This window comes from Tauraco erythrolophus, chromosome 25, assembly GCF_009769465.1.
Source record: "Tauraco erythrolophus isolate bTauEry1 chromosome 25, bTauEry1.pri, whole genome shotgun sequence".
Classification (NCBI taxonomy): Eukaryota; Metazoa; Chordata; class Aves; order Musophagiformes; family Musophagidae; genus Tauraco; species Tauraco erythrolophus.
Window position 1 is genome coordinate 1 of NC_141489.1, and position 26,040 is coordinate 26,040.

Sequence of the window (26,040 nt, forward strand, 5' to 3'; positions counted from 1 at the left end):
GTCACTACAGGCCTTGGTGTTCCAGTTCTCGGATTGTTTTCGTGCTCCTCTGCACGCACTCTAACAGTTCCATGTCTATCTTGTACTGGGGACCTTGGATCTGGATGCAGTACTCCAATTTTGGGGCAGTGGGTCTCATGAGGACGGAGTAGAGGAGGAGAATCACCTCTGTCGACCTGCTGGCCATGCTTCTCTTTATGCAGTCTGGATACAATTGGTTTTCTGGGCTGCAAGCACACATTGCCGTCACGTATCTGATTTTCATCCACCAGTATCCCAAGTCCTTCTCCACAGGGCTGTTCTCAATCATTTCATCCCACAGTCTGTTCACAGAGCAAAGTTGTATCTTGGATTTGTTTGTAACGTGCCACATGCCTGAAAAGTGAAATTTTTACTGCCTTTGTCAGCTCTTTACAAGTGGCTTGCAAATTTGTTTCCTTCCAAAATGCAGCAAAGGGCTGTGGAGGGTTTGGGAGCTAGAATTCCGCTCTTTGCAAAGCCAGGAGACCTCACTACCCCATCATCATCTGCAGCATACGCCCTCTCCCCTTTTACCACAAATAACCAACTGCCTCCATAAAAGTTTTGGCGCTGATGCCTGGCAAGTCATGCAAAATTACCGTCTTCTAAACAGCAGAGAAGTTTTATACAGGACTATATGACTTCCCTATCTAGAATGCCTTATGGGGGAAGGAAATGTCCCTTATCTCAACCCCTTCTCCCTTTGTCTTCCCTCTGCTTCTCTCTCCTCCCATCCAACCAGCCTAGTGCAAAAGTGCTTCCATTATTTCTCTAATCTTTTGTTTGGAAGGCCTGAGACTCCAAGGCATACTTCAGTATCAAGGCTTAGCAGGGGAACAAGGGAACTTCAGTTGCATGTTCCACACAGGTAACGCTACCTGGGTACAGAGAGGATTAACCTACTTTATCCTAGCACAAGCACAAGAGTGTTGTTTCATGTATCGCTTATGGATTCCATATGGAATTTAAGATTTCAGAACTCGTTCCTGAAATTATATTGACAGAAGCACTCAAATGTATGTTTATGGGCTAGGATCCTGATTTCCAATGATGTCTTCCTGCGCTATCTAATAAAAATAAAATAGATGAAGAAGCTTTCGTTTCTTTTAGGATTCACGCATTATTGAATTGGATTGGTTTTGATCTGTGCACACTACTTTGAAGAATGATAGACATTAGCAAACACTCACCAAAAATGCTCATTTGCAAATATATGATCTTGTTTTGTGGACTCCTTTTATTTTGAGGTTGTTAATTTTTATTTTAAAGGTAATAGAAGAATTGCAGACTGCACAAGTGAATAATGAAGAAAAAGAGCTACTTCAGCTGTTGTCAACACCACATCTCAGGGTAAAAAACACACCAGAGACCTTAATGAAATTCCTTTGCAGAATTCCAATATAACATTTTGTAATGGAAAAGTTACATTGCAGAGTCCCTAGAGAAAGGAAAAACTTCCTACAAACTGTAGTTCTGTTCCACTGTGATTTCCTGAACAGGCTTTAGGATGCGAAGGAGGTTGAGAAGACACAGCGTAGGCTTTTCATGCATAATGCACCATGCTGTCTTCTCTCCCCTCCTTAATATTTTCTAAGGGAGCAGAAAAGCAAAGAAAAGGATATAATTTCTCAATTTTCTGCTTTCCATTGTCATAGAATCATAGAATGGTTTGGGTTGGAAGAGACCTTTAAGATTGTCTAGTTCCAACACCCCTGCCATGGGCAGGGACACCTTCCCCTAGTTCATCTTGCTCAAAGCCTCATCCAGCCTGGCCTTGAACACCTCCAGGGATGAGGCACCAACAACTTCTCTGGGCAACCTATTCCAGTGCTTCACCATCCTCATAGTGAAGAACTTCTTCCATAGATCTAATCTAAATCTACCCCCTTTCAGTTTAAATCCATTGCCCTTTGTTCTGTCACTACACACCCTTGTCCAAAGCCCCTCTCCAGCTTTTTTATAGCCCCTTTAGGTACTGGAAGGCTGCCGGAAGGTCTCCCCGGAGCCTTCTCCAGGCTGAACAGCCCCAACTCTCTCAGCCTGTCTTCATAGGAGAGGTGCTCCAGCCCTCGGATCATCTTTGTGGCACTCCTTTGGACTCATTCCAACAGGTCCATGTCCTCTTTATGTTGAGGGCCCCAGAGCTGAACACAGTACTCCAGGTGGGATAGTCTCCCTCCATTCTGTAAGTTTATTTAGGCTGAGCTTTGTTACTGCCTAGATTTATGTTACATATCTATATATACCAATATATAGTTTAACATGATGGGTAAGAAGATAATTGCTAAATCTTTTTGGTGGGATTTATGGTGAGGGTGGGAAGGAGGAGGTTTAAGTTTGCTGTAATGCTGGAAACACGAGAACTGGAAACTGTAATATTACCCCATTACACTACTGTTTCTTATCTCCTTCATGCAGGCAATGCTTGTAGTACATGACACTGTAGCACAGAAGAACTTTGACCCAGTCCTTCCACCTCTACCTGATAACTTTGATGATGATTTTGATGAGGAATCAGTGAAAATTGTTCGACTAGTGAAAAATAAAGAACCCTTGGTACATATAAGATAACTCATCTCTAGTCATAAAACTCTCTAGTGCAAAAGTGTTCTTGTGAGTATGGAGGAGATACTTGAAGATGTCATCAAATAGTCTGGAAAAACTAGGAGTGTTCTGAAACTAGTAAAATAACATAAAAAGCAAACTCTGGTAAATACACCTTCACAATTTTGTGAGAGGTGCTTTATAGGCATGGGTTTATAATGCCGGTTAATGCAGGGAACAGGATCTCTGAGGAAACTGCACAAGTTGAAGCAATTATGCTTATTATACATAGTAATTCTTTTCATATTGTAGCTAACATTCAATTAATTAATACCTTGATTTGCATGAAAGTCAGTGATGTATGGTAAGAGTATGTTTGATAGCTGCATGTAAACATATTGACAAGGTACTAATATTATACAAACGGAAAATGGAAAAGGAAGAATTGATTTCCTAAGAAAAAAAAATTGCGTCAGGGAAGAAATCTGCTAAAGTGCTTTTTGTATATGACTGTAGGTAGTAGAAGAGAGCAGTGACTTAATTCCTGATTAAAGCTTTATATTGCCAGCAGAGGTAGGATAGGAGAAGAGGAAAAAAGGATGTAATTACTTGGCTTTCCTTGCTTTTATATGGAGACATGCTGGCTGTATTGTATAAAAATTCAGAAGACACACAGAAAGCTTGTACGAAATTGTTTTGTGCACTTGAGCGACTTTGATCACCACAATAACGTACGTAGTGTAAGCACTTGGCAAAGTTGGCAGAAAAGGAAGGTGTGCACACCTTCTCACAATTGCATGACATGGGCACAGGCAAAAGTTGAATGATGGTAAAATTTGTCAAAGAGGAAAACAAAATTTGTAGAACAAATTCATTCCAGTTTAAAAGACGCGTTAGCTTACATGTTGTTTCACTGCTCACTGTATTCTAAGCAAATTTATGATGATTTTGGGGTGGGGGGTATGTTTTATTTCAGGGAGCTACCATCAGAAGAGATGAGCGTACAGGAGCTGTGATTGTAGCAAGGATCATGAGAGGTGGTGCAGCTGATCGCAGCGGTAAATTTCTGAAGAAAAGGGGATTTAAAATTGCATTTGTTAACTGTTATAAAATTTCCAAAATTATGCACACACACACGTACTAGGTACACATACCTAGAGCAATAATCTCTGAATCTGATGGTTATTCATTCCAAAACCAGTCTTTTAATATAGGTGTTTAATATATTTATAGACTATTTTGTAAAAAAAAAATTATAACAGCCTATTGAAATCTTAATAGGCAACTGTTAAATGTCAAGTCTGAGCTAGTATGTAGGCTCTCTGTGTAGTCAGTGGAGGAAGATGAACGTTGCTGGAGCAAAATCATCCCAACAAGCTTTAAAATGGGATAGGTCTCTGCTGGAATTGTCTGTCTTCCTTCTTGACTAGAAAGGGAGCCTATATGGTAAGCTCACTTGACAACTGAATTGTGTCTAGTGGCAGGAGGGACTTCTGTGCGTAGGGTGTTGTTCAGCATGCTTTCAGGATCTACAGGGTTAATTCATGCAGTATTTGACCGTGCATTTTCTAGAAGGTGATAATCCAGATTTTATTAAATAAGATTATTTAGTTCTCTGAGATTTATGGACTCCAAATCTCATGTACTTTTTTAATATAGAAGTAATGAAATCCCAAAATAATGTGATGAAAAAAAATTTAGCTAATTACAACTTTCTTCTTGATCGTTACCATCTTTTAAATTAGTGTAATATGATTAATGTGAAATGACTAGAGCGTGCACTTAGCATTTCTGTATTTCGTCAGTAATGTATTAAGTTAATTAGATATGTTTTTCTCTAAAATAGCTGCTAGGAAAAAATGCCAACAGAGATGGAAGAAGTAGGTCTAAGGTTTAGAAGAAAGAAAAGAAAAAAAAATGTATTTTACCTTTAATCTGGTATCTTGGTTTATTCAGTGTATCATATGTTGTTTTCTCTTTGCTTTAGTGAGAAATTCTTTTATGTCAGTTTATAGTAGTTATATAACACAAATACAACATTTCTTATTGAACTGGATAAACAAACCTAAAACTTGTAAGGGCCTCTTCATGGCTTATTAAAAAAAAAAAAGTATCTGGCATCCTTTCTGGGACTGTGTAGTCTTGATCTGTCAGTTGTTGGCCATGCCATTCCTGCCTTTATAGTCAGCAGCGTGTCTCCTGATGCTGCAAGAGCTGATCATCTTCATGAAACTATACCAGTTTTGCATTCTTAGTGCTGATCCAAATATAGAGGCAGTGATTTTCCTGAGTCTCTTGCCTCATGTTCTCTATCTCCATGCTGGTCTCCTATAAGACTGTGCTGCATGAAAAAAAATGCCATATGGAATAAGGGCAGGAGACTTCAGAGCACGTTGCCAACTTGGCTCTAGCAGGAAATCCATTAAGCTGGGGAACGAGGAGAGGAGGTACATGCTATTAACTTAGGTCAGACATCAGAGGAGTGGTGCTTTCCGGACTGTAGACTTATTTTAATTTACTTACTATCTTTTCAGGTCTTGTCCATGTTGGGGATGAACTAAGAGAAGTCAACGGTATTGCTGTGCTTCACAAACGACCAGAAGAAATAAGTCAGATTTTGGTCTGCACTGATTTTTCACTTCAAGATCTTCTCTGTTGAGTGATGTAGTAATTACAAAAGATGATGAAATTTAACCATGAGTTTAAAATATGTATGGAGCTAAAAGATGCAATCTCTGCTTGTCTTTGCATTAAGATTATTTCTTCCTCCAGTGGATTAGTCTTCTCCTTTTGAATTCAGAAAATTCTGCAAACTGAATCGGTACCAAGTAAGATACAAATAGAAAGTTACATGTTGCTCTGTCAAGAACTTCCCTTTCACGCTTTGTTTATGACAAACAAATTGCAAATTAAAAGTGCAGTCCTAGAAGATAAGCAGTTTATTCCTAATACAGCATGTTAGGAAGCTGTATTTCCAAAGCACCTAGAAGTGCTTTTTAATTTACTATAACTAATAATTGAAATATATTAGCAAAGATTTTTAGAGTGAAAGTAGATGTTTACTTTGTAGATGTTTACATTTCACCCTAACCAGTTAGCCACTACATGGGAAAATACAGCAATATTTTTCAAAGGAGCACTTTAAAATGGTTAGTCTGCAAGAACTTGAGTTAGCATCATGCCAAAATCCACAGAAGTATTTAATGCCCTGTGAACTGTAATTAATTGTAATTGTAAGAAATTAATACAGTTGCTAAAAGCAAATGAAGGAATTTTAATGCAGGTCTTAATATGTTCTAGCAAGTAGTTACTGTGGATGTCTCCATGGGGAAGACACTGTTGTAGAGGATTTGAGGAATATCATGATAGTCTCTGTAATGAAGTTAAATAGTGTATTAGCTTGCCTATTAAAGTTCTGAGAAGAGACAGACGGTAGCTCTGAAACTGGAACTTGAATAGTCTGCATTGTGTCCTTGTCCCACTTTCGAAGTGAAAAACATTTCTCTCTTTCTCAGGCTCAGTCTCAGGGATCAATAACATTAAAAGTAATTCCAGCCATCAAAGAAGAAGATCGTCTAAAAGACAGCAAGGTAGGCAACTTAGTGAAGTACTGAAGCACGTGTTTTCATATTTGCACAATGCTGGCATCTCTGGAAGTGCAAGATTCCTGCTGTTTCAGTTAGGAGTGTCACAGACCCATAGTTGAACTGAAAATACAGTAGAGCAGTCTCTTGTTGTAAAATGCAATGTCCTTTTATTCATTAGAATTACTTAGATGACTTCTCTCCATCATCTTTGCACATGTTCTTTCATAGTATTTCTGAAATCTAGCCTCTTCTTTTTGTTCACTTAATTAAAATTGGTGTTCCTGCCAGTCTCCTCTTACCATGACAGCTGCTACTCGTCCGTTATCTCTGGGCATTGTGCCATTCTCTTGAGTCAAAACAGACTTACTTGCCAACAGAGCTGCATTCATTTGACCCCATTAGCCCACTGCAAAAATCAGCATGCCTCTCTGAGTGTTTTGTTTGCCCTCCTTGATCAGCAGTGACTTAAAGTTTGACTGGTCCCTTACAGGGTTCCCCTGTCAATCTCTGTTTCTGCTTCCCTGTTCTCAGTTGCCAGATTTTTCCTTGAAGCCCCACAAATCACTTTTATAAGTAGTTCTAGTGTGATGTGTTAAATAGTGGTAAGATACAAATCCAAAGTTGAATATTAGATTTTGATGCATTAAAAGAATGTTTTAAGGACAGTCTTTATAATTGGATGACTTGGCCGTAAATCCCTTTTATTTTTTTCTCCCTCTCCTTATTTTTTTTTCTTTGTTTGTTGCATTTTTTACTTACGTAGGCTGTGAACTGTGTACGTGGATTTTTGAGGCTCATGTTCTGTAATGCCAATACATTATGACTGCGTACGGGCTTGAAAGTTAGTTCAATTAAGTAAACATACAGATATGGCTCACTAGGTTTTGAGTACCATAAAGGAGAGATGAAGAGTATATATAGTTAGCAGCATAAGCATTGGGGAAACCTTTTAAAGGTAGTTTGAAATTCCAAATAGGACAAGAAGAAAGGATGTGTTACTTTCTTTTAAAGGTGTTTATGAGGGCGCTTTTCTGTTATAATCCCAAAGAAGACAGAGCCATTCCTTGTCAGGAGGCTGGGCTGCCATTTAAGAGACGACATGTCCTTGAAGTTGTAAGCCAAGACGATCCCACGTGGTGGCAAGCAAAGCGTGTTGGAGATACCAACCTCAGAGCAGGCCTGATCCCCTCAAAACAGTTCCAAGAAAGGTTTGTCAATGAAGATGATAGAACTTTTTTCACATATATAGTGTCACACTGATTTTATGCGGCTTTTTTTCACAGGAGATGAAGGGCAGGATCATGCCAGGGTGAATATCAGATGCTTAGCGGAAAATGCTAAAAAGCTCCATCTCCTCTAATTATGTAATAAACTTCCTCGCTTTCCTTGGCTAGTTTGCCGTTGACTTAATGCTTTGTAGTATGAGGACAGAAGCACTTGCTAAACAAACATGTATGAAATGAAATGTGGAATATCAGTCCCTTGACCCTCTTTGCTTATGGAGACACTGTATTTCACAGACTTGTACTTCCATAGTATAAGAGGAAATGCTTATTTATTGTAACAATTTTGAATTTATACATGTAGTAGTAGTAAAAAAAAATGTATCTGATCTTCTGGCTCTTAAGTGAGTGTTTAGTTTGGACCCAGATGCCTTCTAGAGCTTGAAGTTTCTCGGTGCTTACAGCAAGATCTGTGTATCTTCTAAAGCAAAAATGTTCTTCAAGTCTTGTATTTACAGTACAGAAGTCTTGTATTTAAGAAGGAATCTGATTTAGGTCATTGGTCTCATTGTGTGATTCTTACTCCATATTACTGGATGTGTCTTCTTTAGATTGTAGGTGTTACAAAGGTGAGGCATCTAAGAATTAAACAGGTCTGATTATATTGCTGGCCTCCCAAGATTTGCATAAGGTTTCAAATAGAGGATTTCGCTCCACTCTAAGAATGCTCCTTTGAAATACTAGGCAAATTCTGCCTGAACAGCTGTAACCCTCTTCCTGTGCACACATATATGTCAAAAGATACAGCTACGCTGCAGTGCTTTTTTTTTTTGCTTTTTTTTTTTCAGATGTTGTAAACTACATTTCAGTGTATGCAAGAATATAGAAATTGCTTCAGTGTCTGTTTCCCCAGAGTGACTATGTAAATGCCTGAGCATCTTCTTTAGACTGTTATGAATGTTGATCTGTTGCAGAAAACCACTAAGGAAGAAAATGTGGTTTCCTTTGCCAACAGTGAGGAGGTTCTTTGGGATTGGATTTTTGTGCTGGGTTGTTGGAGTTTTTTTTGATGTTGCATTTTTGGGGTGGAAAGAGTTGGGATTTTTGAGCAAATTCAAGACTGGGAGATTAGGAGTTTAGCTCTGGTTCATAATTTTCATAAAAAACACTTCAGGAATTTTTACGTGATACTCTTCTAACATTTTCTTACAAGCTGGGTAACTTGGTTTGTTTATTAGTTAATAACAGAAAACTCCAAACTGATTGGGAAGGCAATGGATAATTTCTGAGTGTGTATAGGTGCAGTGATCATTTTGGACAAAGGTTATCTACTTTTGAGTTCTCTTTGAAGTTAGTAGTTTTAGGATTGTGGCAGACAGAAGTTTTGCCTGTCCTTTGTGAAAATGGCAAATGGAAGTTGGATTCTCGGCAGAAATAGAATAGAATAGTTGTTGTTTTTGTAATCTTTCAAAAAAGATTGGGTGGGGAAAAGGAAGTAGAAAGAAAATTACATTAATAAAAGTAACGTGCTATTGATTTCTGTGCTCTGATGTATGAAAGCCTAAAAGGTTATAGAATCTTCTCTATCGGCCACTTATCAGTGGCAGTCTCGGTTCATCATAGTTTTAAAGAAAAAATCTTTTAAAATGTTGAATCAGAGATGTTTTATATTTTTCAAGGAAAAGCACTACTTCATTTTTTATTTTCAATGCTATATGTATAACATGCTATAAATTCTTTCTAATTCTGAGCTTACATGGCTAAAATAGAATCATTTTCTACTTAGACGATTGACTTACAGAAGAACAATAGGCGCTCTGCAGAATCCCAGAACTGTGAAGAAACCATTATGTAAGTCTGTTCTATTCCTTCAGTGCTGTCTTAGTTGACACCAACTTCTCAGTATTTTTCTGTTATTTCAGTAATTAAATGTGTGAGTACGCTTTGTGTAATCTCGCATTGATTGATTTGCTTGGATACAAGCTGCCACATAAGAGGATTTGGGTTTGAGCTTTATCCAGTGTTGCTAGTGCCTATTGTTGTCAAAAAACATTGCTGCCCCTCTCTTCCTGCTTTCAAGAACATGCGGCCTTACGCAGTCTAGATGCTTTAAAATTTGCTAGTGCTCACGTTTTTTCTACAGTTTGAAATTTGAAAGCTGCAAACGTAACCCAATGCACACTTCTTGAAATTCCTACACAAGTGCATGAAATTACTCTAAGCTTGTATGAAAATAAACTGTAGCCATAAGGAGGATAAAAACCACTGGAGCTGGCAATACCATCTGCATTTCAGGCTTACCATTACAGAGCTGGTCTTAAGCAGACTTTAAAGTGATTCTTGTTTACAGCTCTGAAACCTCTGTTAGTGAATTACACAAAAACTGCTACTCGTGATGCAATTGCTAGTCAGCGATGAAAGGCAGAAAACATACTGTATTGTCCCAGTATATAATGTTCCTGTTGCTCTTGGGTGCTTCAGCACTGCTATTATTGATGTCTGGGGCAGCCCTGTCACTGTGGGAAGCCAGGCATTGTGCTAGGAGTGCCACCCTCATGTAGACTAGGAATCTGGAAATTGTCTGTCTTCAGCGATATAAGTGAACTTCAGACCCGTGGTGCATGGCACATCTGAAGAGATACAGGTATTCTTACGCTACAAAGTGGAGGGAAGATGCTCGACCAAATTATAAAATAACATTACTGATTTAAATTAAGCTTTTCCAAAATAGTTTCCGTTACATTCGATGTTAGGAGGCATGTAATGAGGATTGCTACTTGGGCTTTTTGTCAGACGTTCTTGAGACAATTAAATTGATAACTGGTTACAATACAAATTTTAGCAAAAAAGTCTCTCATCAGTTGATAAGGGTACATTAGTCCATATTTTTAAGATAGAAAAGCCTGTTAAGCAAATCAGACTAGAAGGACCTTCCTTTCCATTCCCTCTAATTTTACTCAATCATTTGCCAGTCTTTTAATATCATGCCTACTCTGCCTTTCATGCTAACTACAGATGATCAACCTTCTGATAAAGGTAGGTACTCTCCTAACCCGTTTTCTGTCTGAGTATAAACAACCAATGCATTTTCTAAAATACTTACTAAGCTCCCCAGCAAATGGAATAGTAGATACAGCTTGTTCCCGTAGCAGTTTCTTCCTGAGTTATTATTTAAACTAATTTAATTTGGATTGATGACTTAGGTAATTATAACTTCTAAATTTACTCCCAATTCGAGATAAAAGATTTGTGCCTTCTGATATACATTTACACGTTCTGTAGGTTTCTGAGTGAAGTTGATAGAGTTGCAAGTTAAATGCAATCTTTGTATGTGGTATTTTAAAAAAAAATAAAGAAATATTGGGATTTAACCTTTTAGAGCACCTGTACTGATCTAAACTGATTTTTCTTCACTGTTCATTTGGACTGTTTTCTGCGTTACTTTCATGATGAGCAACTGTGTTGGGCTCCTGCAGTTTATATGTCACTGTACTACATGCCTTTCCAAATATCAAATATCAATAGGTGTACCCTATCGAAGCACAAGTGTGAGACTAGACTCTACCTTCAACAACAGAAAATAACTCTGATCTTAGCTATGGATAGGCGTATATTGCTAGTAGTGTCTTCTGTTAATGTAGGCATAATGTTTTATGAGTTTACAATGGCATTGCTTGATTACACATATGTATGCAACTATTCATTTTTTAATGAACAAAGCTCCTTCTCTGGATTGGCATATTTGGTTAAAGGTTTAAGCTGCATGTATTTTTGCCTATGGTTGGGCTTGTCCTGGAACCATACACCTCCTTCTTAAAATGAGTAGAGTTCTGTGGATATTGCAGGGTACAGGTGCCTAAGTTTTAACAAGCCAGGTAGCCTTCTTTCAGGAAGTATGAGAACTCAGTATTTATCTTAGGATTGCAGTTTCGTGTTTTGCAGCTCAATATCATGGGTTTACTTTGCATACATTTAGGGGCCTTGGGGGTGGTCGTAGTTTGAGAAGAGGTAGGTTGGCTTTTTTTAACATAGATTTGCGTGTTATTTTACATACATGCATATGACTAAAGCATGAATTACTAAGCAATGGTAACTTAATTTAGTCAAAATGAAGGTGTTTAGAGCTTATGCCTGTCATCTCTGATTCCCTTTTTTCAAGCCCAGATGATACTGAAATGTCAGAAGAGCCTGTATTCTTACACAATCCTACCCATTTATAAAGTCATACATTAAAAAAAAAAAAAAGCTCTGTTTGCAGAGTCTTCTTTTTTACTTAGGTCTGAATATTTTTAGCAGCAGCACTGATCAAATGTAATGAATGCTGAAGGGGAATAATAATAATGAAATTCTGGGGACCGTAAATACCAAGATGTAAAATTCTCTTGCAGAATATCAACATCAAGGATTTTTTCAAAATACAAACTGCTAGCCAAGACAAATAATTTTTTTTATCGTTAATATTTGTGTTAGGAAAGCATGTGCATATAATGCAGGATATAAAACTTCTTCCCTCACCAATGAGCCAGACTCATATCACAGGCACTGTTTAAGATATCTCCCTCCTCCCCTCTCTCCTCTCCCCTGTGCCCTTACCCTCCCTCCCCGCCTCCTGCTTTTTAATTTACAGAAGACTGTGACTGTGAAGGATATTTCAACGGACAGTACATAGGTGAGAAACCAAAATCCCTTTACTCTTCTGTAACACCACCCCCACCCCGCCAAATAAAAAAAAAGCAAACAACCCACAAACAAAACAAAACAAAACAAAAAAACCACCACCACAAAACGCAAAAAACCACTCTCACATTAAAAAGGAAAACCTAGCTTATTTACATTAGAGCTATTTTCCCATACATTGATGAACTAGATTATCTCTGCATATTATGCAGAGCCATAATTGGACTTTGGCGTAGCCAACGCTTGGCAAATCAAGGTGATACGAGGGGGGGTTTATTATAGATTGGGCACTTGGTTTTCTACACGATAGGCAAATTTTTCCTTTATAACATTAGCATATGTGCACTGATCTGATTATTCAAAAAACATGTGAGAGTAACTCGTATTCAAAGACATAGTAGCTTCTTGCTGAACAAGCTTGAATATTTATGTAAGTGGAGACATGGTTTAATATATCTTTTGTTTTTCTCTGCAGCTGGCTTACGCAGGAGCTTTAGGTTAAGTCGTAAAGAGAAGAACAATCTGAATGATGGAAAGCAAGCAGAGCAGGCAGACGCAGCAGAGTTCCTAACATACGAAGAAGTCACAAAATATCAGCAGCAGCCTGGTGAACAGCAGAGGCTGGTGGTTTTGATTGGTAAGATACATGAAAAATTTTGAACCAGTTGTGTATCTCCCTTTTCTCTTACCGCCTGCACTCCAGGAGGCTTTCTTTAGGTGTTTGGTTTTGGGATTTGTGGTTCTGGTGGTTTGGCTTGTTTTGGTTTTTGTTTTTTTAAAAGGTTTTTCTGGTCAGAAGTTGTTCTCTTGTTTTAAATGACATTAAAAAACCAAACCAAAACAAAACCAACAAAAAAACCCAACCAAACCCAATAAACAACCAAACTCACCAAATCCTTCTAAAAATAACAATTTAGCGCCATTTCTCATCTGAGTTACTTTCCATCTGTTCTCACTCAAACATGTGCATACTTATGCTGTCAGAACAATTGATGAAAAGGTCGATGTTAAAATTATCTAACAAAATTTTGCACGCAATTTTAATTCAGTATGCTTAACAGCTTTGTGTTAAGCCAGTTTCCCAGGATGTCTTAGAAATCAAGGGTATTTCATAAAGCTAACTCCTAAGATTACAGATTTTCTGACTTAGTGCTTGACAGATATTTGTCCAACAGCTATTCAAGGATTCAGTTTGTTCCCGATGATGTTCTTAAAGCAGAATGTGGCAGGTCATGAGGTCTCTCGTGTAAATGTTTCTTCAAGCACACTCCTGTATCATATTATTTGTGTGAAATTGGTATTATTTATTCTCTTTGCAGTAGTACTTCATTCCACACAGAAATCTGTCAGTCAGTTTTGTTTTACTAGGTTGTTTGGGGGCCAAATTAAGTGAGCTCAAGCAGAAGGTCGTGTCAGAGAACCCACAGGAGTATGGTGTTGCAGTTCCACGTGAGTAAAATTTACTGACTTCTGTGCGTCACCACTTTATTCCAGAAATCATAGAATCATAGAATGGTTAGGGTTGGAAGGGACCTCAAAGATCATCTAGTTCCAACCCCCCCTGCCATGGGCAGGGAAATCCTCCACTACACCAGGTTGCCCAAAGCCTCATCCAACCTGGCCTTGAACACTTCCAGGGATGGGGCATCCACAACTTCTCTGGGCAACCTGTTCCAGTACCTCACCACCCTCAAATGCATAATACAGTAGTGTAGTGTTAGCTGCATTGATGAATGGTAATTTGTGTTTTGAGTACTGATTACATGCATGCTTCAGAAGTACTTCAAATTATTTTTCTCATTGTAATATACTGTGTTTGCCCTTAATAGCTGAATAGATCACTATATAACTTGGCACATAGGCACTTTGGAATTCTGTCAGCTCAGTTGATTTTTTTTTTTTTTAAATGTGTTTACCTGAGTGAACAGATTACATTTTCTCAGTGTCCATTAAAAAAAAGAGAACTGAATACAGGAAGAAAAAACAAAATTGTAAATTGCAAAAAGAACTAGTGTGGAAAAACTAGTATCTTAAGATTCAACCAAAACATTATGTGTGTTTAAGAGAGGATGATTTTTCTTCAGAATAACACGCCAACTAAAGTTTTTGTAAAAAAAAAAAAGACAGCAATAAACCAAGTCAAAATTCTTACAAGATTTAAATTGTTGATCAGTATATCTACGCTGTTCAAACAATAAGTTTCACAACATAAGTTTCACAGTAGTGTGGGAAAACAGCCAGGGATATTCTTATTCTTAAACAGAGGCAACATAATAGGACTTTATATATTTCCTATTTTTATTTTCTAATAAAAATATTGATAAAATATTTATTTATTGATATTATTTATTGATAAAATATTATTTATGTATTGAAACTATTTATTTTCTAATTAAGAAATATTGACATGATATTCCAAACAGTTAAGAGATACCATTTTCCATAGGATGTACTCCACTGCTTCTACTAGGTGTTAGAAGCATGCCCCCTAATTTTTGTGTTAGTTACAGCACGCTTGGGAGCAAAACAACTTTGGTTTTGGTCTTACAAATTTTGAGATTGAGTTTAAAACAAAATTACAATGTTTGATTTGTAGTTCATATTAATTTGAATTTGTCAGTGTGTAACTACCTTGTCTGAGGTCACGAAGACGTGACAGGAACTAACCGGAGAAAATACAGTTGTTTGCAAAGACTGATCTGTCTCCTGTGTCTTGCTTCCCTTCTCTTCTAGATACTACCAGGTCAAAGAAAAGTCATGAGAAAGAGGGAGTAGAATACAATTTTGTCTCTAAGCAATCATTTGAGACAGATGTGCAGCAAAACAAGTGAGTTAATTTTAAAATACTGGCATAATTGACTATTTGAAAAATACTGGTAGTAAATCTTACATCATATGAATACGAAAATCAGGTGTAAAAATACTAGCTGAACTAGAAGGGTTCAGCTTTCCAAGTAAACAGCTCTTTATTCAGTCTGGACTGTTAGCATGAACAGAGAAATTTAGTAAGAAACCGTTTAGAAACAACATAGGACTAGTAGGAGGATCATAAGTTAGAATTTAAGTCGGCGTAAGTAGTATGATTGGTCAGAATTGAATTTAGTGAAAGTAACAGGTATTTATTGGGTCTACTTATTCTCATTTAATATGATTGGTAACGAGTTTTATTCGTAAGTCCACTCTAAAGTGTGTTGTAGACTGAATCCATGGATATAAAGGACTTTCTGTAAGATTGTTTCCTGAACGTACAGACTTTTGGCTAGTCTCCCAGAAGGTGGAAGAATTGGAGTCCATTTCATTGCCAGCTTTGTTCTATTTTCTGTGAAAAACATCCTCTTTCTTTTATTAGGCTTGAAACATCAGTCAACTGAATTAATGCAGCTTCTTCCCTTGTTTGTCAGTAGTGCTGATTAGCTATTAGTGACATGTGAAGACGACTATTGCTACTATGAAACCAGAAGAAAAAAATAAGCAGGAAAAAGAAACCCTTTTCCTTTCCCCCTGATTTTTCCACCCTTCCCCCCACCATCATTTGACTACTGTGACTTCAGGAAACAGCTATCAAATGTTGTAAGTTAAATATTCTTTGTGGAAGGTATTTAAAAATGTATTGACTTTTTAGATTTGTGGAACATGGAGAATACAAAGAAAATCTGTATGGTACAAGTCTTGAGGCAATCCGGTCCGTGATGGCCAAAAAGAAGGTTTGTTTGGTGGATGTGGTACCTGAAGTAAGTTCTGCAGCTTATTTTAAAGACAGCAAGTATTTCTTATTAGGCTGCCAGCCTAAGTAACTGATGTTGTTCACCATTTGTGTCTACTTGCTCTGCAAAGAACAATGATGCTCTCAGAACTTGTGTTTCTAACAGGTGGCCTGACCACTAGCTAAGCAGAATAGGGCTCTTCAGAAAGCAGCGCCGTGTTTACAGTTCCTAGATGTCTAGTTGATACAGCCTAGACTGACACTTCATCAGGTCTCACTGTGGGATTTTTCCTGTGCTGTAGGAGAAATGTGCATCACTGTCCTAGCCTCTCAAGTTCTTTCCTATTGCCGCTGAAGCATTATTAGTGTTGTAACCAGTGCCAGTATACCCTCTATACTGGGAGCTGATCTTTGAAATTTTGATTCAGATTTTGTAAAGAGGCTAGAAAAAGACTTTTAATGCTGCCTCAGATGAATTCCAGGTTTAAAATTTCCAGTGTTTGGCCTCTTAAGCGAAGCAAACCATAACTTGCCTGTCAAGTCTTTTTTTTTAAAAAAACCCAACTTTTACTAGTATCTCTTGCCATGTCCTTGTTCCTGGTATCACAATGTATAGCACAGCATGTGTGCAGTTAGACCATGCTCCAGGAAGCTCATGTGCTCTTGTAAGCTAGCCAGGACACTGACATTAACCTTTCTTTTGAAGAGCAAAAGGTTACCGTGGTCAGATGTACAGTACGCAGGACTTCACACCACAGTGTGTACTAGTGAACTGTTGAACCCAGCTTGAGTAGATCATTGACCTATAACTAAAAAACAAAAATTAAAAATGATGTAACAAAAACCATCTGTTCACAGGCAGTAAAGCACTTGAGGACTCCTGAGTTTAAGCCTTATGTTATCTTTGTGAAGCCTCTCATTCCCGAAAAGAAAAAACACGTCCTAAAATCTCCAATGTCAGAAGAAATCTCAGTCCCCCTTGTAAGTACCTAACTTTATTTTTAGACATAAAAGAAGTATTTGGGCTAGCATTTCTATGATGACAGCGAGAGTCAGAGTGGGGCAGTAAGTGGGTTCTGTGCACATAAAGCCTTTCAGGTGGAACTTTAGAATGAGATTTTTGACTCCCTTAAAACTTGACTATATGAGTCACATGAAGCAAAGTGCACATCTTCCATATGGATCTGTGTACATCACTCCAAGCTGCAGCAAGGGACGCTGCTAATGAACTCAGATAAACTAATAATTATTTTACGTTTCTGATGAGCAGGCCATCAAATGGTAAGGGTAGCCACCTATTCCTGACACCTCCAGATTGATATCCACCCATGCTGTTAGTCAGGTACACACAAAATGCAGCATGTGGACGTCTTGTAAGAACCAAACCTAGACCAACTGCAAATTGGTGATGTGTAAATGTGAACACAAATACTGAGTGCATAATGTCATTACTTTGGGTAACCTGAACTTGAATTTATACAGAACAGAACTTAGTTCACTTGGTAAGTTTTCATGTAAGTAAGTCCTTAAAATTATCCAACTTGGGGACAGTGGGTCCAGCATTCCCTTTCAACTTTTCAGGAGTATGATTTCCAGGTGTTAGGTTAGGCAGTGACATTAACTTCATAAAATGCAGTGTCACCGTCTTACATCCCTCCTGTAAAATGTTTTTCCCCCTTCCCTAGCAGCTCTTGCCTTTTTGAAACAGCATACCAAATTCCAGCAGTAGCATACTGTTCCTTGATCTCAGTTGCACCTTAGCTGCCCTAATGGTGGCAGCTCTTGAGTTACTGTACTAATATACTTTAAAATGCTAGTAAGTAAAAAGGCATACTGTAAATTTCAAACCATCTTCTCATGTTGATCAGCAGGATGAAGAACAGCAGGAAATTATTAATTCAGCAGCATTCATTGAAGAGCAGTATGGCCATTTAATTGACACTGTACTGGTGAAAGAAGATCTCCAGAGTGCCTGTAATCAGCTGAAAACTATGTTAGAGAAACTAAACAAGGATGCATTTTGGGTGCCAGTCAACTGGGTTAGGTCATAGCTTGTTTTCATCTGTTTAAGGAAAAGATTGTCTAAAAATGTCTTGTAAATATATGAATTAGAAAAGGAAAGTATGTTAAATTCACTTCAAAACTGCTGGTCTATCTAGAAGGTAATACATAAAGACTGTATGAGGAAAAACTAAAGAACATCAGAAGCTGCCTTCCTGAATCAAAATCTGGAATGGCAGCTGTCATTTCACAAAGGGTCCCACATTCCCGAAGCATTTAACTAGTGCTAGGACACTAATCAGCTGGAACTTTCATCCTTTGGCCACAAATTCTGTGGCTAGAGTTAAGGCACCTGAACAAGGTACTTTTCAGAAGCCAGTCTGCCTACAGAACAAGCTACTTCAGCTAGATGGGAGTGATGGCCTTTGGAGGGTGCTTACACCCTGTCAGCCAGTTACTCAAAAGTTCAACTGGCTGACAGGCCAGCAAAACGCGTTTCCCTTCATTCAGGATCACTAGTTACAAATCCTTTCCAACTAGACACTAAAACTAGGACAGTTATAAAAGTTGCAGATGTTTTAGTAGCTGAGAGATGGGGATTTTTTTTTTTTTTTGTCTATTCCACATTTCCCAGTGTCTCCAAGTTGTCTTACACAGGTATTCGTCTGCTCATCCATAGCTTATGCCCACTTTCCCAGTCTCTTTCTACAGCTACAGGACAAATGATAAACAACCTGTGAATACACCTGCATGACTAGGCAGCTCATAAACAGGAAACACTTTTTTAGTCTACATGAAAATAACTGCATATGATTTAAAATAGGACTTTTAAGAAACTTATTTTCTACAAGACATCTTTGCACGTCACCTGTCAGGATACCACCTTGACACCAATATAGCAGCTCTGAAAAGGGTGCTAAAAGGAGGCTGAAGTACTACGTAGCTGAGCTACAGGTCCAAATCATCCTTCAAGCATTTATGACTGCCTTTGTTCCAAATCAGGTAAAGGCTTCCAGAGCATCTAATTGGCTACATCAAGTCCTGAAGAAGAAATCTTAACTGTTAGAGGACTTGTCAAGAGACTTGAATATGCAGGATTTTTAGATGGGTATTAATAAGAAAATGCAGAGACATGATTCTGGAAGCACCTATGCTTTTTTTTTTTTTTTTTAAATTATGAATATTGTACAGGTGCATGTTAGCTGAAACTGGTTCCTGTTTTCTACTTTCTGCTGAGGTCTAACCTTTTCTGTGTACTATACCCTTTAACAAGCCCTTTTGGGGCACTAGTCTGCTTCCTGGCATCTTAACAGTATGATGTTAGTCTTGTTCCACTGCATTTAGCAAAACTAACAACATTGCATATTAAAAGCACATTTCTTATATACCAGTGTCACTGAATTTACATTAGCCCAAAAAGTTGTGTAGACAGTCACCTGTACCTGTCTTCTCTAAATGTGTACCCTGACAACTTTCAATGCCTTTAGGCTGTGTGTCACAGCACAGCCACCAAAAGTAACATGGCTTATGAGAGACACATCGCCAAGTAAATTTTGTGATAGATGTACCTTCATCCTATGAAAAACTGGGTGCAACAGTTTAAAAACTATTTAAGTAACAGCATTTCAAACTAAGTCATTTGATGAAAATACGAAGTGGGCAGATTGATCTCACCATAATCTGTATTGCAGATTACAATGAGGTATTTAGAGTCTGCAAGACATAAACATGTTTAGAGGATACATATTTAATTCGAATAAAACTAGGTAAGATACTAAGGGTCAGAATTCACTTAAAGCAAGGCTTGGTATCTAACATCTTAGACTATTCCAAATGACTAGCAGTAAATAAATTAATTTGTATGCCTTATGATCTAACATAGTCTGATAGTAGAAATACGCATTGAGATACAAGGCAAATGACATAGATGTACACCTGAAGTTAATAACTGAAAACCTAAGGTGTTAAGATATAATATTGCTATTAAAGTGAACTGCAATACTCAGTATGAGTTAAATAATCTTTTTTTTAAGTGTATGCAGATACTCTGGATTGATGTACAGTCACAGATACTAACTTGGGATACTGTCAGGGGTTTTTTTTATGTTCAAAGTAAAGGATGGTGAGAGGTTGTGTATTGTATGCTAAAGTTTGCAGGTACCCAAGATAAGCTTCAGCTGTAGGGGGAAAAAAGAACACAATGCTCCTATTTATTCTAAAATCCTAGAAGAGGGTACATGCAGATGGGTGGTTGTTAACAGGCCAAGATTCCAATTCTGACAAGATACTGAGTCCCTGCTGCATTAGCCATGCCTGGTATGTGCTTCTGCCATTAGAAAGAAAAAAGGTGAGAAGAGATTCTAAAGAAAATCAGCATGCAAATTTACTAATTCAAAGTCCTGCTTTGTAAATAGCACCAAAAGCTCTAAGTTAAAGTACTTAAGCAAACAGGAACTCCTCCCCCTCCATCCCTTTCCCCATCTTGCTCGCACCTAAAATTTATGTAGTTTTTCATGTTTCTTTTTATGGTTTGTAGCATTGAAGGATGAGCCTTAGGTAACATCTTAACAGTTTTCAGGTAGTCTTCCATATACTGGCTGTATCTGAAACTGCTTCCTTTTCTAAAAATGAGTTAAGTTGTGTACAGTAGATCCAGGGCATGCTTCAGTCAGTGAGCTCAAATATACATTCAGATGGTTTTGAAGACTCTAATCAAATTTGCAATAGGATTAAGATGACATTTTACTATAAAATATGTATCTTCAATATGACTATGAGATGCACACAGATTAGAACCCTGATACCTCTAACCCAGCTTCTTATGACGTGTACATTGTTTTTATGAAGTGAAACCTGCCTTAAAACAGTATACCCAATTCTCTTGTGAGAAGATAAGGGATCTTGTAGCAGTCATGACAAATCACTGGTAGTACTCAGGAAGGGCCTCCCTCTAATATAAATTAACTTGATAGCAATGAATCATCAATGCATCTTAAAAAAAGGGCAGTTTTTCTTTTCTGACTTGACCGTGTCCTGTAATGGAAGACTGTCTTTGGATTTGTCACTTGTTTACAAGCACTTCACTTTACATTTTAAATGCTTTCAATATTGTCCCCAAATGTGATACTTTTAGCGTTGCAGTCAGCTAACCAGAAGTCTTCTAGACATGCTACAAAGCAGAGTCTAGGCTAACATCTTCCATGACTCAGTTCATTTTTAAGAAAAGGCTGTGAGTTTATTGGAGGGGAAAGGTAAAAAGAGGCAGTTATCTGACATAACTTCATAATGAGATTGGCAATAGACAGACTCATCCTAGTAGTCTTCCATAATCAGCACACTTTACATTAAACTTAGTTTTAGCCCTGCAATTGCTGAATAAGAACAGGAACATGGGTTTGGAGCGCCGCATTAACTGCAGAAAGGATCCACAGTCTGAACTAGTCCAAAATGACTCCATCTCACCACTGATCCTCGGTAAAAAGTATTTAAGAGCAGCAAGGGGTAAGCTACAGTGTACTGCACAGGAATTGTGTGGGTTTTTTCCTTCTGAATGTTAATAGATACATCTCTTTACTACAATCCTAAAATTAAGAAGTAACAACTTACTATCTGGGGTCATGTAGCAATTTCAACTAAATTAATGCTTAAAACCATCTGAAATAGGAAAACAATGTCACTGCTTAGGGTGACTCCCAACTGTTAACTACATTTAAGAGAACTTGGGCACCTGAAAGACTCCCATGCCATTCTGGGGAAGAGCTTTTTGATAATACTCCAGAATGGAGTACTACCTTATTTTATGCTAAGACAGGAATTTCCAAAAAAGTCCATGTTGAATGCCATACAGCAAAAGCACAATACTGTACAAAGCACTGTGATTTAATAGTGAAAATGACAGTTACCAGAAAAACATCTGGAGATACAAGTTGTGCATAACGGAAGGAGAAACTGTATTTTGTTTATGAACAAAAATGTATTTTGCTAATCGGTTTGTTTTTTGGATCTACGCAACTGGTGGCGAGTCAAAAAAAGTCTGCTCCATTCAGACAGAACAGCCACCTGTAGATTTAAGAAAGTGGACAGTATGCACCACATAAGCTTTTATCCTGCTGTGAAGATTCGTTTAGCTGGACTCCGTGCTTCTCTGTGCTTTTATTCCAAAGACCTGGTGTCTGCAGGATCTTTATGACTAGTTCTTCAAAGGCACATTGCACTCCATCCTGGGTCTTGGCACTGGTCTCTGGCAGAGAAGAAAGAAAGGGGGGGGGGGGGACACAGGGAAGTACTTTATCTTATTTGCAAGGAGTATTTCACTTTGTAAGTTCTTTTGGTACCAAAAAGAAGATAAATTTTTTTAATGATCAAGCCTGCTCTCTGTTCTCCCTTAAAGAAACACACAAGTAGAATATGATAAACAGAAATGCACCCCAGTCTGAAGCATCTAATTTTTCCACCTAAAAACTTCCACAGCTCCTCATTCTCTCTGTAATGGAGAAACAGAAATTGTTCTCAGGTTGCAATAATAAATCTGCAATTACTCCATAACTAAGCTGGGAAACAAACAATGCAGAGGGAATTACGTGTTTTTCCCCTATGCATTTGTTCCAGTTCCTTCTGGAAATCTTTTCAAGAAGCTTCACCTAAAATTTATTTCATTTCTTTTTTTTTTTTTTTTTTATATAGAGTTTGTTCCCCATCTTTATATCTTCACATTGTACATTTTATTGCTGGTCTAAGAATACTGTCTTTTACTTAGCTGCAACAGAAACCTGGAAACAAAAAAGAGACTACCCAAGGTAGTCTACTACCAAGCTGACATCAGTCAGGAGAAAAAATCCGGTCCTTTGGGCTCTGAATTAAAAAAATCTTGCCAGTTCCAAGAGAATATAAAAATCATGCCTACACAGTATTTGAAGTAAATCTCTTTCAGAGCAAAGTACTTCCAATTACAGTCAACGCAGAGCATTTCTGAAAAACGTTAAAACCTATATCCATGCACATGAACGAATGCAGCAAATGGAACCCATATTAATTACTAAAAAAACCCCAACGTAAATCAACCTATCAACCTGAAATACCACTGTACACTTCATTCATGCTTAGCAATACCAAAATAAACACATGAATACAAAACTTTTGGCACAGAGTTACATACCTATAAAAAGCAGTGAGCGTTTCCTAGCAAACTGGAGCCCTTCTCTTCTCTCTACTTCACGATCAGGCTGCAGAGACGAATGAAGAACATGACTAAAATAAGCTACACTTGCCACTTTCAGGAAGCTCCTGGAAAAGCACCACTGCAGAAGAGAAGTTTTGCTGAAAAGAAAAAAAGTCTATAAAACTATGTAGTAATTTGCAACTGGATTTTCCCACTCTACAGAGAGCTTACTGCTAGGCAGGCTGTTAGCAGGTCAAATTGAACAGTACCAACATCAAATCGGTAGGAAATGAGTGTGTTGCTATCTTCTGAATCAACTAGGAGCAAATGCCAGAAAGGAGGTTTCAGTAGTCAAATAGCTAGAAGGGCATATCAAAGGGCATATCAAAGGATCTAAAATTGACAGATTTGGAAAGGAACAGAAGAGAATCTAGTTCAGGATAGCCACACTGGAAACCACTTGTAGTAAAGCAAGAATGAACCATCTCACTACGCAACAGGCATCCAAGATACATCAAAACACCCCAGAAATGTATAGCAACTGGTGCACCACACCCACATAGATGCATACTCTATAGCCATCTGAAGAGCTGAAATCTCCTTCCCAACCACCTGTTCAAAACAGTCTGGTCAAAAAGAAAGAAGCAGTTGTGCTGCAGTTAACTTCAATGTTACGTATCAGTTTTTAGGCAGAACCTCTCATTATCTTAAGAGAACCTCCCTCATCAATTGCATCTCTCCAGAACAGTTTCCATTAAAATCTTTAACAAAATCTGCTTCTAAAGTGAGGTGGTAAGTGGAGCCTGGCCCAACCTAGGTTCCTCAGTTACAGAGCATATGACCTCCTCACACAACAGATGTGTTAGTTTCAACACTCATCTCACATTTATACCCTATCATGACTGAGTAATCTGTGAAAGAGTGTAAGAGGATGCATTTCTAAACTGACCTTATCAGTTTTATTGCCAACTAACATCTTCACAGTGTTGCTTTTGGTGGTATATATTTCCAGTTCATTCAGCCAGCTCTCTAGTCCTGCGAAAGTGTCTTTTCTTGTAACATCATACACTGGTAACAGAGGAAAAGGAGTTTAACAGCTGTAGAGTCTTGAACAAGGTTTACTTTGTTACAGCAGAGCTTAGTCCCTACTAGCTAACTACTGCCCTGAAAAAGAGCAGTATTAGGAAATAACAGAAAGATACATCAACCATATCCTCTTTCCAGAGCTGAAACACATTGGCTGTGTGCACCCAAAGTTGCTAGGGATTACAGAGCACAAGCTGCTCTGCAATAGATCTGTGACTGGAAATCAGACTTACCAGCTGAAATCTTACATCCGTTACTGGTTCTGAATTGGGCCACACAGAATATTTTAAAATAGGTATTCTGTCACCTCATTTAATATATAACTACATGCATGCACTGCTGCTAAAAACACGGATTCTGAGTAAAGAGTGACTTTTGGTCACTGGTAACTTCATAACTGCATTTGCATTCATTTAATCACTAAGGTTTAAAAAGCTGCGTCATAGTTGGAAAGAATATTTTGTATGGCAATGTGTTCAGCCTTGTTTTAATCCCCCGGAATAAGAACCCCTTCTTTTTCTAATTGGTGGTGTCACGCAGAAAGAGACTAGCCATCCATTACTTGTGCAGCAAACCTCATGTCTTACAGTAATCACATCAAGAGTTTCTAGGGGAAAAATAAAAAGTAAAAACATAATGGGAGGGGAACCAACACAAAACTCAATTTGTCCTATTACCAGAAACTCGCCAAAGTAACTGTGACAAAGCTAATAATTCATCTGCTCAAGAACGTGCAATATGACATCAAAATATTTTAAATCAAAAATACAGAAAAGCAGCATTATTTCCTGCCTGTGGTTTTGCATACTGTATTTGACCTAATGATGCAGTAATGTTGTAAAAACCGTAATCATCCCTCCGATTCTCTCAGACAACCTCCTTTTGTAAAGACAGGCACATTTAGGCAGCAATAAAGACCACACTTTTGTAATCATGTTTTTCTTCCATATACCTCCTACCTAAAACAACCCCTTGAGCTCCTCGGTAATAACTGGGAGTCAGTGTTCTAAAGCGCTCCTGTCCTGCTGTGTCCTACAGAGGGAAAAAGAGAAAAAAAAAAAAAACACAACAAAAAAATACCACAACAATAAAACACACACACACAGTCAAATATATTTAGAGCAAAAAATGCATTTTAAACTACACAAGATAAACAATTTCTTCCTAATTAGGAAGACACTTGCCAAAGGGTTTGAGGAACCGAGTTGTATAAGTGTAGGAAAAAAGTAGTCAAAAGCTCTACCAGAACTGAAGGAAGTCCCAAACCTATAGCAGCGAAGCATTTATCAGTGTTTTAAAAGAACCCTGTCTGCAACTACTGTTATACGATCATGACAGACGCTCCTACGTGCATGTGCATCCTAAGTACACGATCTCGACCTGCAGAAGACTTTAGCAAGGGGAGGAAAAGGAAGAGGAAGAAACCCCACAAGAAGCAGCTCTTTAAGTTTTCACATCTGTCGAGAACAAAACCTACCCATATTGCAAGCTGTACTGCACGGCCGTCTACCACCATTTTCTTCACTTTAAAATCAACACCTAAGACGTAAGACAGGAAGGCTTTGTCAGAACGAACTGGCGCCCGCCCGCCCGCGCAGCCGGCTCCCCCCCCCCAAACGCTCGCCCCACGCCGGCTCCCCCCCGCCCCACACGCTCGCCCCACGCCGGCTCCCGCCGCTGCCTCTCGCCAGCGGAGCCGAACTACAACAGCGGAGAACGCCCCAGGCGAGGGGCGGGCGGGCTGCACTCACCAATGCTGGGCTTCAGGCACGGCTCAAACGCCCCGTCAGTGAACCTCAGCAGGAGGCTGCGCGGAGAGAGACCGAGAACTCAGCCGCCGCCGAGCGCCCCGCGCCCCGCCGCGCCCCGCCCGCCCGGCCCGCACCTGGACTTCCCCACGGCGCTGTCGCCGACCAGAAGCAGCTTCAGGGTGAGGCCCGCAGCGTCCATCTCCCGCACCGGCGCGGCCGGGAGGCGGCAGAGGCCGCGCGGATCGCAGCAGCGGCACAACGGCGCGTCCCCCGCGCTGCTGCGGGCCGG

At 38.7% G+C, this 26,040-nt stretch overlaps 2 protein-coding genes across 4 annotated transcripts; one reads left to right on the plus strand and one right to left on the minus strand.

Annotated features, from left to right (window-relative positions):
- The first annotated feature begins 2,078 nt into the window (after positions 1-2,078).
- MPP3 (MAGUK p55 scaffold protein 3) lies at positions 2,079-19,684 on the plus strand. The gene is made up of 15 exons (XM_086626717.1): positions 2,079-2,183; positions 2,440-2,577; positions 3,542-3,623; positions 5,100-5,185; positions 6,081-6,155; positions 7,164-7,360; positions 9,162-9,226; positions 10,391-10,411; positions 12,003-12,044; positions 12,528-12,689; positions 13,421-13,501; positions 14,786-14,879; positions 15,675-15,783; positions 16,614-16,736; positions 17,627-19,684. Exons 1-15 carry the CDS (start codon positions 2,148-2,150, stop codon positions 17,804-17,806), a joined length of 1,491 nt encoding a protein of 496 aa, XP_086482843.1. The 5' UTR covers positions 2,079-2,147; the 3' UTR covers positions 17,807-19,684.
- On the minus strand, positions 15,864-25,950 carry LOC104370185 (ras-related protein Rab-18-B). Of its 3 annotated transcripts, XR_015222876.1 has the most exons (8): positions 25,886-25,950; positions 25,752-25,807; positions 25,478-25,539; positions 24,960-25,032; positions 23,864-23,982; positions 22,912-23,053; positions 21,659-21,996; positions 15,864-16,558 (listed from the first exon to the last, which is right to left on the minus strand). XR_015222876.1 is itself a non-coding variant. In XM_086626719.1 (7 exons), the coding sequence occupies exons 1-7, from the start codon at positions 25,948-25,950 to the stop codon at positions 21,824-21,826; spliced, it is 615 nt and encodes a 204-aa protein (XP_086482845.1). In that variant the 3' UTR covers positions 19,680-21,823. The 3 variants fall into 3 exon arrangements, 2 of the variants coding, with proteins under 2 accessions (XP_086482845.1, XP_086482844.1); XM_086626719.1 differs by lacking the exon at positions 15,864-16,558 and having other exon boundaries at positions 19,680-21,996; positions 22,912-22,978; XM_086626718.1 differs by lacking the exon at positions 15,864-16,558 and having other exon boundaries at positions 19,680-21,996.
- Positions 25,951-26,040: the final 90 nt, after the last annotated feature.

What these genes read in the sequence shown, in the direction of transcription:
- LOC104370185 (XM_086626718.1), bottom strand. Translation starts at nt 25,950, where the DNA reads ATGGACGCTGCGGGCCTCACCCTGAAGCTGCTTCTGGTCGGCGACAGC. An exon ending in CAGTACAGCTTGCAATATGG is followed by an intron (nt 25,033 to 25,477) that starts GTAGGTTTTGTT and finishes TTCCCTCTGTAG; the next exon opens with GACACAGCAGGACAGGAGCG. An exon ending in TTGGCAATAAAACTGATAAG is followed by an intron (nt 23,054 to 23,863) that starts GTCAGTTTAGAA and finishes TCTCTTCTGCAG; the next exon opens with TGGTGCTTTTCCAGGAGCTT.
- MPP3 (XM_086626717.1), top strand. Translation starts at nt 2,148, where the DNA reads ATGTTGAGGGCCCCAGAGCTGAACACAGTACTCCAG. An exon ending in ACAGATGTGCAGCAAAACAA is followed by an intron (nt 14,880 to 15,674) that starts GTGAGTTAATTT and finishes TTGACTTTTTAG; the next exon opens with ATTTGTGGAACATGGAGAAT. An exon ending in AAGAAATCTCAGTCCCCCTT is followed by an intron (nt 16,737 to 17,626) that starts GTAAGTACCTAA and finishes GTTGATCAGCAG; the next exon opens with GATGAAGAACAGCAGGAAAT.